Here is a 12798-nt window from a genome sequence, read left to right as displayed (position 1 = left end):
CAGCCAGTGAGTGGAGCGCGGGGTTAGAGGCAGGGGTTCCAGCTCTGGCCTTGGGGGAGGGACGCTGCACAGCAGAGGGCCTCTGTTTCCAAATCTGGCCTTCCCCTCTGCACCCCTCCCTCCCTCTTCCTTCTCCACTGTCCCTCACCCCTCCCTCCTTGGCAGGTGAGGAAAGCCGGGCAGCCCAGAGCCCAGACCCAGCACGAGGCCCACACACTGGCTTTTGGTTTTGGCCCCGTGTTAGCCAAAGGTCCCCTACACCGCGGCTCCTCGCTGGAGACAGCGCCTATGGTGGACAAGAACTCTCACCCAGGGAGCTTTCCTTTCCAGCCGGCTCTTCCTGTCCTCCTGGCTTCGTGAAGTGAGTTCTGCCTAGTGGATGGACCCCGCCTCACATCTGGCACTCCAGAGGTGAACAGAGGAGCGATGAGGGGTCCTCATGGGGGCAGGATGAGGGGTGGGGCCTGCAGCTGAGGGGAGACTGAGGGGCTAAATTATTGGGCACCAGGGAGAACTCAAGTTGAAGTGAGCCCCTGGGTTTTGGGACATTGATTACATTGCTCAGACCACCTGGGCTAAAGAGACTCACCATAAGTGTGTGAATGAACTAGTGGGAATATCAGGAGGAAATGAACAGGAAGTGACCATGGAGAATCTGTGGAGAATCTGCAGGAATCGAACTCAAGGCCTTGGGCATGCTAGGGAAGCACTCAATCCCTGAGGTCTATCCCTTGCCCTCCTCATTATTAATTTAAATAATTGTACATAACTAATATATGCATCTATACAACGCATGTGTATATCATTATTTGATCTCATAAAGTTGCTATTTTACTCATGTTTAAGTGTACCCTTGGGCAGCATTCATTTCATTCACGATGCTGTGTGATGCCACCAGACAGTTCTTCATAATGGGTAGGCATACTGTTTTTGAAATTCATCTGCACAGTAGTGTAAATGAGAGCCCCATTCCTTTTTTAGGACAGCATAATATTCCACTGGCTGTAGAGGTCACACTGGTTTATCCTTCATTGGAGGCTGGCCTGTGTGAGTTATTTCCATCTCTTGGCTGTTGTACACGATGCGGCCAGGAGCTCGGGGGTGTGCATCTCTGTAGAGTCCTGGCCATCAATTCTGTGCGAACAACAGTGGAATTGCTGCCTCATAGAAAAATGAATCTCTTCCTTCGTTCCTTCCTTCGTTCCTTCCTTCCTTCCTTCCTTCCTTCCTTCCTTCCTTCCTTCCTTCCTTTCTTTCTTTTTTTTGTCGGTGGTGGGGCTTGAACTCTGGGCCTGGGCGCTGTCCCTCAGCTCTTCGCTCAAGGCTAGCACTCTACCACTTGAACCACAGCGCCACTTCCAGTTTTCTGAGTGGTTTATTGGAGATAAGAGTTTCACGGACATTTCCTGCCCTGGCTGGCTTTGAACCATGATCCTCAGATCTCAGCCTCCTGAGTAGCTAGGATGACAGGTGTGAGCCACCGGTGCCCGGCCGAAAATGAATCTTGATCCTGACTTCCACAGGATCTTACGCTCTCACCAGAAGTGGACACAGATTCCCATTGCTCAGGTCTCACGGAATTCATTCTCTGGCGCGTGTGGGTTTCATGGAGAGCCAAGGGCAATGGGTGTGCTCGGTGCCTCTGGGTGGTTTTCTTTCTCTTCTCCCTAGTGATGAGTGACGTCAAAGCTCTTTTCACTTGCCATTGGCCGGTCTGTGTCTGCCCAGGCCTTTGCCTGGTTTCACTGGGTTGTTGCACTGTGGTTGAGTCTTCTCTTGGCAGTCTGCAGGTTCGAGCAGTTGTGTCTGCAGGGTGTCCACAGTCATGTGCTGCTCGAGCAACGCTACGATGTGTTCTGTGGCTCACATGTGAGCACAGGACGGCTGGGTCCCCAGCCATGGGATGGTGACTTGGAGAGAAGGTGCTCTCCCGCTCAGGTGTGTATGGGGAGGTACGGTTAGCCCCTCTCCCTGGTACAAGGCCAAGAAGCAGCTTTGAACCAAACTCGCTGTTCTCAGTGCCCCGCAGACTTTGTCTTCCTTGGAGATGCTAAGCTGACATTTCTTAATGCCCATTAAAACATTGGCCTAACATTGTACTCGGTGAAGGGATTTGCAACTTAATTGCATTTGTTCATAAAACAGAATTAATATTGAGTGAATAACTTGCCATCCAGAGAACTAATTCTGACCCTGTACTATGACAAATCTATTTATGCTTTAAAATCCTCTCAAAGAAAAAAAAGAGCACCCATTTGAATAACATGGAATGACATAAAAAAAAAGTCAGATTTATTCACTATAGTTCTACCAATCGTACCACACACTACGAAGTTTATTTTTCCTCCATTTACCCTCTACCCACCCCCCCCCCACTGGTATGGCTACAAAAATTCCCAACTGAATATTCTTTCTCTCTTCTCAAGAGGGTCTAACAAAGCTGGGTGTCAATAGCTCAGGCCTGTAATCCTAGCTACTCAGGAGGCTGAGATCTGAGGATTGTGGTTGAATCCAGCCTGGGCAGAAAAGTCTGTGAGAATTGTATCTCCAATTAACTAGCAAGGGCTGGGAATGTGGCTTAGTGGTAGAGTGCTTGCCTTGAGCAAAAGAAGCTCAGGCAGGGACAGTGCCCAGGCCCTGCGTACAAGATCAAGGATTGGCAAAACAAACAAAAATCCAATTAACTAACAAGAAGCTAGAAGTAGAGCTGTGGCTCGCATGGTAGAGTGTTAGCCATGAGAGAAAAAGCTAAGGTACAGTGCGCAGGCCCTGAGTTTAAGGCCCTGAATTACCCCTCCCCTCCAAAAGAGATAATAGAGAGCGAGTACACCAGTCTTCATTCATGTACCCTGCACTGGTTCAGAGGCTCCGTCGGAGATCTGTGTATAAAACCCATACCTAACCACACACGCCTTCAACTTTAATCAAGAGGGAAGCTAAACCTAGTTATGAGCAAATCAGGACCCAATTAAAAGAGAGAAATCGATTACAAGCACATTAACTACATTATATTAATGTATGTTTGTAATTAACCACTTACAGTTTTCAAGACGAAGGGAGATATTTTTTAAGGAGTAGAAAGTCTCATAAGTGAGCCAACTTATAAATAAAGCCAGGAGGGCAAATCTCGCCTGCTCTTCACAGCAGTTGATGCAATATTTATACTAATAGATAATAAAGACGTATGCAAATGCAATGTGATGGGACAGCCCAATCAGGATCGATTAAAGTCACAGAAGGCACACCGGCTTTTTGCTCTCGCGGGAAGCAGCTTTCTGTAATCGCTGCTCTTCTGTTTTCTCGCACAGAGCGCCTTGCCATTTATCTGTCCTAGCATCCCCTCGCGGAAGCGTCCCCCACTACCCCCTCCCTGCCCGGCCCCAGCGCTCCAGCCACACATTTCACTATGGCAGAGGGCTCTGAAGCCAGGTGCCTCCTGCTGCCGGGGCCTGGGCCCTCCTCCCTGAGGATGTCCCGGATGCCCCCACCTCCTGGGCCTTGGCCCTCCTCCCTGAGGATGTCCCGGATGCCCCCACCTCCTGGGCCTGGGCCCTCCTCCCTGAGGATGTCCCGGATGCCCCCACCTCCTGGGCCTTGGCCCTCCTCCCTGAGGATGTCCTGGATGCCCACACCTCCTCCTCATCACCTTGGGGTTCACACACAAGACTTGCCCAGGTGATCCACTTGCTGCCACGTGTGGGACCCACTGCCCTGTAAAGTCACCCAGACTCTGCTTGCCATCCATCATCCATCTACCCTCTGTCATGCGTCTACTCATCATCCTTCCATCATCCATCCATCATCCAACCATCCATCATTCTCCCATCCATCCATCATCCATCCATCTACCCATCCATCCATCATCCATCCATCTACCCATCCATCATGCATCCACTCATCATCCTTCCATCTATCCATGACCCATCCTTCCATCATCCATCCATCCATCCATCCATCCACCCACCACCTACCCATCCATCTCTCCATCCACCCACCACCTACCCATCCATCCATCCATCCACCCACCACCTACCCATCCATCTCTCCATCCACCCACCACCTACCCATCCATCCATCCATCCACCCACCACCTACCCATCCATCCATCCATCCACCCACTACTTACCCATCCATCCATCCAGCCATCCACCCATCATGCATCCACTCATCATCCTTCTATCTATCCATGACCCATCCATTCATCATCCATCCATCATCCAACCATCCATCATCCATCCATCATGCATCCACTCATCATCCTTCCATCTATCCATCCATCACCCATCCATCCATTTATCTATCATCCATCCATCTAGTATCCATCTACCCTCCTACCTGTCCATCTATCCATCAATCTCTAGCATTTATTGATACCTATGCCGGATACTGAGTCTGTACATCATTTTTTCCCTAATGTTTTAATTTATATTTAACCACTGTGTGTGTGTGTGTATGTGTGTGTGGGTGTGTGTGTACACGCACGCACGCACGCACATGCACTGGTCCTGGGGTTTGAACTTGGCCTCACATTCTTGCATAGATTTTTCACTCAAGGCTTTGACACTCGAACCACAGTTCCACTTCCAGCTTTTTGCTTGTTAATTGAAATTAAGAGTCTTACAGACTTTTTTTTGCCTGAGCTAGCTTTATATTTTGATCCTCAGATCTCAGCCACCTGAATAGTTAGGATTATAGGCATAAACTGCCAGTTTCCTGCATGTCTTGAACCGAAACATTTGTTTTAAATACCATGGATGCATAGGGTAGGTACCTTATGTCTAATACCTATCAAAACAACTCTTATTTATTTTTTGGGGGGGGGGTTCAGTCATGGGGCCTGAACTCAGGGCCTGGGCGCTGTTCCTCAGCTCTTCAGTTCAAGGCTAGTGCTCTACCACTTGAGCCACAGTGCCACTTCCAGTTTTCTTCTTTTTGCTTATGTGGTGCTGAGGAATCAAACCCAGGGCCTCATGCATGCTAGGTAAGCGCTCTACCACTGAGCCACCTTCCAAGCCCAACTCTTTTATTTTTATTTCTTTGGCAGTACGAGGGATTGAACTCTGGGCCTTGTGCTTAGTAGGTAGGTGCTCTACCACTTGAGCCATAGTTCCAATCCCTACTTGCATTGGTTTTCAAGGTAGGGTATTTCTTTTTTTTTCTTTTTTGGTTGTGGGGCTTGAACTCTGGGCTTGGGTGCTGTCCTTGTGCTCTTCAGCTCAAGGCGAGCGCTTTACTGCTTGAGCCACAGCACCACTTCCAGTTTTCTAGCGGTTTATTGGAGATAAGAGTCTCACAGACTTTCCTGCCCCGGCTGGCTTTGAACCGAGATCCTCAGATCTCAGCCTCCTGAGTAGCTAGGATTACAGGCGTGAGCCACCCGTGCCCAGCTCCAGCAATACTCTTAAACAAGTTTATGTAAACATGACCTCGCACATCTTAAATGTTACTCACCCCCCCCCCCTTGGAAACAGTGAGTTAATTCATTTTTTCATCCCCGGACTTTCCCTGGGCTCCTCCCCGGCTTGTGCTGGATGCTGGGCACCCTCCCTTGCCCTTTCTTTTGATCACACCTGGTCCGCTCGCCACCCTCAGTCGCTCCCGTGTTGCTGGAGCAGGCATGGAGGAAGCTCGGGGTCTCTGGGCCTCTCTGAAGCTTCTCCAACTCCCAGCTTCGTGCCCACCTTTCCAGGGCTGCAATGTGAGCAGCCCTGTCGGAGCCCCCATGGCCACTGCGGGACGCCACCAGCAGGGGGCACTCTTACCCCACCCCTGGCCACTCTCCCAGGCCAGGGCCAAGGGCGCTGACTAGGCTGGGGGATAAAGGACTCAGGATGCCTCTCCCCACCCAGGGGAGACCAAGGGGGCCAGGTGAGGTGGAGGCCGCCTGTTTTTTCTGCCGGAGGGGAGGGGCTGGGCACAGGCCCCGGCAGTCCTCTGGGACTGGGGCCATCGGATGCCCACCTCCAGCCAGGAAGACCGGCCTGGGTGAATTCAGCCTTCTGAAACTATTCTTCACCTGTGCCCTGGACCTCAGTTTCCCCTTCTGTGAAACGGAACTGCAATTGTGCCCATCCGGCTTGCCTCTTGGGAAGATAGGTCTGAAAGTTGCCTCTGACAGCAGAGAGCATTTGAAAGAAAAAGACAAGGATCTAGGATGGAGCTGGCCTGTCCCCCTCTGGCTGCCCCCTCCCTGCTTTGGAGTGGGTGTGGATTTGTCACCTGTGCTCTGCCTCCGCCTGCCTGGTGGATCTGCAAAAATGTGTGCAGTGGCCTCCCTCACCCGCTCTCTAGTTACTCAATTCTGTGCTTTCTGGAACTCTCTGAGGGAAAGCAGAGGTCCTGCTCTGAGATAACGGAGTGGGGGACATGGGGTGGAGGGTGGGCGCTTGGCAGCTCTGTGGCTGTGCAGCTGGGAAGGGTGCCCGACAGTCCTCGGCTCAGAGACATTAATGGTGAAAGTATGAGGATGTGCAAAGGTCCTGGGGCAGGAGGACCAGGGTGCATGCTGACTGGGCTATGGCCATGGAGAAGGGGTCTGGGAGCCTCAGGGAAGGGCTGCTTCTCTCCCAGGGCCCAGAGCAGCGGTGGGATGGAAGGTCTGTGTGCGTCTTGTGCTGTGGCTTCGGGCTGGGGTAGTACGGTGCCTCTGGTGTGTGTTTGTGGGGGGAGATCCTGTGAGCAGCGGGTTGTCTGACTGCGGGGTCTGTGTCCACGTTCCCCCCAGTAGCTGCGGCTCAGGTGGGCTTGGCTTTCAGCCCCTCCCGGAGCCTTTGGGAACCCACCTTGGTACAGAGGTGGCCGGAGCAGCTGGGGACGTGGGTGGGGCTGGCCGGGAAAGAGGCTTAGCCCTCAGCGCCAGCAAGGGGATTACGTGTGTGTGTGTGTGTGTGTGTGTGTGTGTGTGTGTGAGAGAGAGAGAGAGAGAGGGGGGGGGTGCTGAGCAGCCTTTGCAGCCACCTGCACAGGTGGCTTTTGTCTCCCCCCCACCTCCCTTCCACGCACACCTCTCCTCCTGCCCGCTGCTGACCTGGCTCCCCAACTCCCTGAGCTCCTCGACTGCTTTCTCCCCGGGTTCACGGTGATATTTCTGCCAGGGTCAGAGGAGCTGCCTGGCACCGCTCCAATCACAGGGGTTTCTTGACCTCGGGTTTGACACATGAATCCCTGCTTGTGTTTCCCTCTGCAGATGAGTTGAGGGGGATGGCTGGCTCCAGGCTGGGTCCCAGAGGCCACAGAAGCCCGGGTGAATTGTCTCAGAGCGGCAGGTGGGACATTTTAAGGGGTGGGGGAATTCTGCCTCCAATGACAGGGAATTCACATTCTCACCAGGGACGTGACAGTGGTGGCTGCCACCATATTTCATCCTCACAGCCTCATTTTCCAGCTGTGGGAAAGTGGAAAGAGGCGGGCACAGGGTCTTGGCAAGGGAGAATGAAGGAGGGGAGAAGAGGCCAGCAGAACTAGGTCAGAGTAATCCAGGAGGGCTCCCTGGAGGAGAGGGCTCAAATCCCTGAGTGCCCGCTTCCTAGCTGGATGGTGTCAAGTGAACACTTACCCAACTCACTTGGGGGCAGGCTCCACCTTTTCACACAATCATATTGGCAACCTAATTGCACTGTAGATTTGACAAATAGTGAGAAACTGCCAGATATCTCTATCTGTATATCTACGTGTGGTATGATCTTTGTAGCTCAGGCTGGACTCAAACTTGTGATATTCCTCCTTCAGCCTCCTCCTCCTCCTCCTCCTCCTCCTCCTCCTCTTCCTCCTCCTCCTCCTTCTCTTCCTCTTTCTCCTCCTCCTCCTCTCCCCTCCCTCCTCCTTCTTTTGCTGTTCATTGAATCTGAGCTCTCCCGTCTCACTCTTGCTTGGCCTTTTTTGCTCACGGCTGGCACTGTACCACTTGGGCCATGCCGCTGGCTAGCTTGCTTATGCTGGTTAATTGGAGATGGGAGTCTCTCAGACTTTTCTGCCCCAGGTTGGTTTCAAAGCACAACCCTCTAGAGTGCTAGGGTGGCAGGCGTGCGCCCCGCGCCTGCGGCTCCGGCCTGGGTGTGGGGTGGCAGGCGTGGGCCCGGCGCCTGCGGCTCCGGCCTGGGTGTAGGGTGGCAGGCGTGCGCCCCGCGCCTGCGGCTCCGGCCTGGGTGTGGGGTGGCAGGCGTGCGCCCCGCGCCTGCGGCTCCGGCCTGGGTGTGGGGTGGCAGGCGTGGGCCCCGCGCCTGCGGCTCCGGCCTGGGTGTAGGGTGGCAGGCGTGGGCCCGGCGCCTGCGGCTCCGGCCTGGGTGTAGGGTGGCAGGCGTGGGCCCCGCGCCTGCGGCTCCGGCCCGGGTGCTGGAGCTCCCGGGCGTGTGGGTACCAGTCCCCTTTCTGCCTTGGTGGCTTCTTTCTTGCACTGACGTCTTTTTCTTCCGGCCACACATGCGTCGTGTTGATGAAGCCCGTTTCTGTCGTTTCTTTCTCTCTTGTGGCTGATGCCTCAGCGCGGCCTTTAAGAAGGCCGTCGTGGCTTCTGTGGCGGCGTCCTTCGCACCTGTCTGCTCCGCCCCTTCTCCGCAGGCCCAGGCCCCCAGCAGGCGGCGGGGAGGAAGATCTTAGATCTCGGCCCCCAGGACAGGGGATCTGCCCCCCACCGCCTTCCTTCCCCAGTGTGGGATTTGGATTTAGGTTGAGCTGCAAGATTAAAGCCAAAGAGATTAAAAGATTACCCCTGGCTGAAAGGCAAATTCTGCCTTTTCCCTAGGAGTCAGTGGGGATGGGGTGGGGTGGAGCCCGCTCTGTAGGACCCTCCCCTTCCGGCGGAGGCCCCTCCCCTCCCACGGGACCGCCTCTTCCTGCAGGGGCCCCGCCCCCCAGCAGGGCCCTCCTTATCCTGCTGTTGCCCTGCCCTCCTCATAGGTTCACCCCTTCCAGAGGAGGCCCCGCCCCTTCTCAGGGCCTTCCCTTTCCTTTGGAGGCCACGCCCACTCTCACAGGGCCCGCCTCTTCCGGTGGAGGCCCCGCCCCATGCAGCGGGGCCCTCCTCGTCCTGCTGTTGCCCCGCCCTTCTCACAGGCTCGTCCCTTCCAGAGGAGGCCCCGCCCCTTCCCATGGGCCCTCCCTTTCCTGCTCAGGCCCCGCCCTCTAGGATGTTTGAGTGCTGGGCCACTTTTGCCCTGGGTATCCTGGAGCAAGCGTTCACCTGTGTGGGACTCAGTTTCCTGAGTTTGAGAATGTGTGAGGAGTTGAGCTGGCTGGCTGCCCTGACACCAGGGCTTCAGGGGATTCTAAGACTCCAGTGCCAGCTTCAGTAGGGAACTGGTTGGAGAGGCAGAGGGCTGAGGAAGAAGCCTGGGACACACCGGGGAGGGGCAGCTTGTGACTTTTAAAGACCTTCCAAGGAATTCTGATCCAGATGTCCAGGGTGTCTTTAAAAATGATGACAACTGGGGCTGGCAATGTGGCTCAGTGGTAGAGTGCTTGCCTTGCAGGCATGAAGCCCTGGGTTCAATTCCTCAGTACCACATACACAGAAAAAGCTGGAAGTGGTGCTGTGGCTCAAGTGGTAGAGTGCTAGCCATGAGCACAGAGAGGCTCAGGGACAGCGCCCAGGCCCCCAGTTCAAGCCCCAGGATTGGGGGGAAAAAAAGGTTATAACTGGTGATTTTTAGAGCCTTTTAACTCCATTCATCAGTGGCCTCTTTTTTTCTTTTTTTATTGTGCTGGTCCTGGGACTTGAAGTCAGGGCCTGGGTGCTATTTCTGAACTTCTGTGCTCAAGGCTAGCTCTCTACCACTTGAGCCACAGATGCACTTCTGGCTTTTTGGGTAATTAATTGGGGATCAGAGTCTCAAAGACCTTCCTGTTTGGGCTGGTTCTGAACCATGATCCTCAGATCTCACCCTCCTGGGTAGCTGAGATTACAGGCATGAGCCACTGTGCCCAGCTCACAAGTGACTTCTAAAGAGCAGTGTTTAGTCACCTGCCTAGCAGTAACAGACTCATCCTTCTCTGCATGCCAGGAGTTCAAGGCACAGTTCTCTCCCATCACAGAGGGCAGAGGTAGGCCTTGGAGGCTGGTTCGCTAGCCCCACTTCTGGATGACTTCCAAGTCTGAGAGCTGCCAGGCACTGCCGGCTCTCACCTGTAATCCTACTCAGGGGGCTGAGATCTGAGGGTCACGATTTGAAGCCAGCCCGACGGACCTATCTGAGATACCCTTATCTCCAATTAACTAGCAAGAAGACACAAGTGGAAGTGTGGGCTCACTCAACCCAGCCTTGAGCCAAAAAGCTAAGAGACAGCACCCAGGCCCTGAGTTCTGAGTTCAAGCCCCAGTACCCATGTGCACGTGCGCGCGCACAGACACACACAGACACACACACACACACACACAGAAGCCTTAGAGCCGAGTGCCTTGGGTCTTGTCAGAGGCCCACAGCCAGCCCACAGGTGCTCCAAAGTGTGTGTGGGGGGCTTCTAGGGCTGCGTCCTGGGACCCTGGCTCTCAATGTGCCCAGGAAAGCCCTGCGTCCCTCCTGCCTGGTTAGGGTGGATGCAATCCCGGAGCCCTTGGGCTGAAGCTGATGCCCACCCAGGAGGTGAGCATGGGGGGGCAGTTTCTGTTCACTTACCCCTCCTGTGCTGGGAAGTGATGGGGGAGCAGCGTCATCCGGGCTGGAGCCTGGACAGGGCAGGTGTGCCAAAGAGCGGGCTGCGGCCCATCCCTCCCCCCTCCCACTGCTATCAGGCCTGCACCTAGGGCCCCGCTCGGCTCTTCACCTGGCTCTGCACCCGGCATGACCTTGGGTCAATGCCTTTTCTGGGTCTCAGTGTTGTTCCTGGTACACCTGGGCCTAGGCCCTGCCAGCCATCCTGAACTGGCTGGGGAGTGAGGGGCAGAGGCCTGGGCTCTGCTGCTGGGCCCCTGGGCGGGCTGCTAGGGCTGTGGGGTTTCAGGGTCTGAAGTCTGTGTGTGATCTATGCATCTCATCTTTTGTGTGTGCAAGTGCCCCCCCCAGCGTGAAACTGCCACCATTGCATACACACTGGGCACAAGCTTGTTTGTGTGTACATATACTTGCATGTACATATGCACTGTGCATGTGTGTACATTTGCGGCATGCATGTGTTTGTGTGCATGTTTGCAGTATGCTTCTGTATGTACCTGGCATGCATATGTTGCTTGTGCATGTGTGTGCACATGCCTGCTGGTACACCTTTGTGTGTACATGTGGGTGCATACCAACCAGGAGCTACCACTCTCCTTCCCCCTCCCCCCCCAGCTGGGTGATGGGCGTGGCTGGTGTGAGGCCCCATCCCCCACTGGTTATTTATTGATTAATTCTGCTGCCAGCTGATGGATGCCAAGCCTGCGCCAGGCCCAGGCCCTGGGCTGATTTACATAATTAAAAACCATCAGTAACCGAGCCAGGCCTCTCCGCCAAGAGCTCACTGGAGCATGACAGCAGGCTGAGCGGCCTCCTGGCAGCACCCTCCTCCGTCCCCGGGGCTCCCTTGCCACCAGCCCCCGCTGGTGCGTGCCGACAGCCATCCTGGCGGTGCAATCTGGGGTTCACCAGTCACCGGCTCTGCCATTCTATTAGCTGGTGCTGGAAGGTTCTTTGATGGAGAGTCTCAGATTGTAAGAGTCAGCAGTGGTCCTCGGAGAACATGATTTTTCAAGAGTCTATTACTTCATGTGACAGAGGGGAGAGAGATATTTGTTCTCACAGCTGACTGCTCAGAGTGTATGGGGGGGGGTTGTTGCAAGGATTCAGTGTCAGCGTGCAGAAAGTGCTTAGATTGGGGTGGCTCACGGTGGACCCCAGGAGCCCCCAGTGACTGTGGCTGCTTGTTGGCAGGGAGTCTTCGGGGGAGAGCTTCTATGTTATCAGATAAGCCCATTCCCCTCTGCCCTAGGCGTTGAACCAGTCACCAAACTGACAAGCTTTGCAGGAGTTGATTCACAGGTGGCTAAAATGAAAACACGAGGGCCTCAAATCTGCCTCCCCAGGGCCAGGACCGAGGATACTGATGGGATAAGGAAGGAGGGGCTGGATTTGGTGGCTCACACTTGTAATCCCAGATACTCGAAAGGGAGGCAGAAGTGGGGAGGACTGTAGTTTGAGGCCATGCAGAGCCAAAAGTTCACCAGGTTCTCATAGCTACAGACAAGCTCAGTATAGTAGCATACACCCGACATCCCTGCTAGATGGGAGGCTCAGGTAGGAGGATTGAGATGTAGGCATAACCACTAGACCCTATTCAAAAGATAAGGTAAGCGAAAGGCCTGGAGGCTTGGCTTAAGTGGTAGCACGCCAGCCAAGGAAGCAAGCAAGCTGAGCAATCTGGAGGCCTTGAGTTCAACTTCTGGTGCCAGCAGAAGAAAAGGCAAATGAAGTACAACATAGCTCTGTATGATTCAAAGGGCCAATGTGTTTGCAGTCTCCCTGCCTTAGTTGTTGTTGTTGTGTGTTTGTTGCTGTCTAGGGCTCACTGAGCCCTGTGTTCAGGTACCCGCAGGTCCTTCCTGGAGGACTGTGTGGACTGAAGGCTGTGTGGGGGTGGGCAGCGTCCTGGGGCTCCTTTCAGTGCCCTCCAGAAGAGGAGAGGCGCTGCAGTGCGGGGGCCGGCCCGGCATGGCTGGTGCCTGGCACGGCTCTGCCTCCCACGGGAGGCCGAGGATCTCTGCACACTTGGCAGCTGAGCTCGGATGTGGTGTCTGCCGCTCCTTGCTGCGTCACTGAGCATCCCCGAGTGGCAGAGAGAAACGGCAGGGCCCCAGGGCCAGCCTCCTGGGGATCAGACGGTTCGTTCCCC

The 12798-nt window shown here is 54.6% G+C and overlaps 1 protein-coding gene across 1 annotated transcript in view; it reads right to left on the bottom strand.

Annotated features, from left to right (window-relative positions):
• Nucleotides 1-11530, bottom strand: part of LOC138811891 (proline-rich protein 36-like) — a 21209-nt gene extending 9679 nt beyond the window's left edge. The window contains exons 1-3 of the mRNA XM_069999850.1: nt 11432-11530; nt 8036-8670; nt 5571-5729 (exon numbers count right to left, since the gene is read on the bottom strand). Coding sequence (XP_069855951.1) covers nt 5571-5729; nt 8036-8670; nt 11432-11530 — 893 coding nt within the window. The remainder of the gene's footprint in view (nt 1-5570; nt 5730-8035; nt 8671-11431) is intronic.
• Between the last annotated feature and the right edge of the window lie 1268 nt (nt 11531-12798).

Source organism: Dipodomys merriami, unplaced genomic scaffold (assembly GCF_024711535.1).
Source record: "Dipodomys merriami isolate MVZ:Mamm:240054 unplaced genomic scaffold, mDipMer1.0.p SCAF_55, whole genome shotgun sequence".
In the NCBI taxonomy this organism is placed as follows: Eukaryota; Metazoa; Chordata; class Mammalia; order Rodentia; family Heteromyidae; genus Dipodomys; species Dipodomys merriami.
This window is presented reverse-complemented; position numbering and strand designations above follow the sequence as displayed.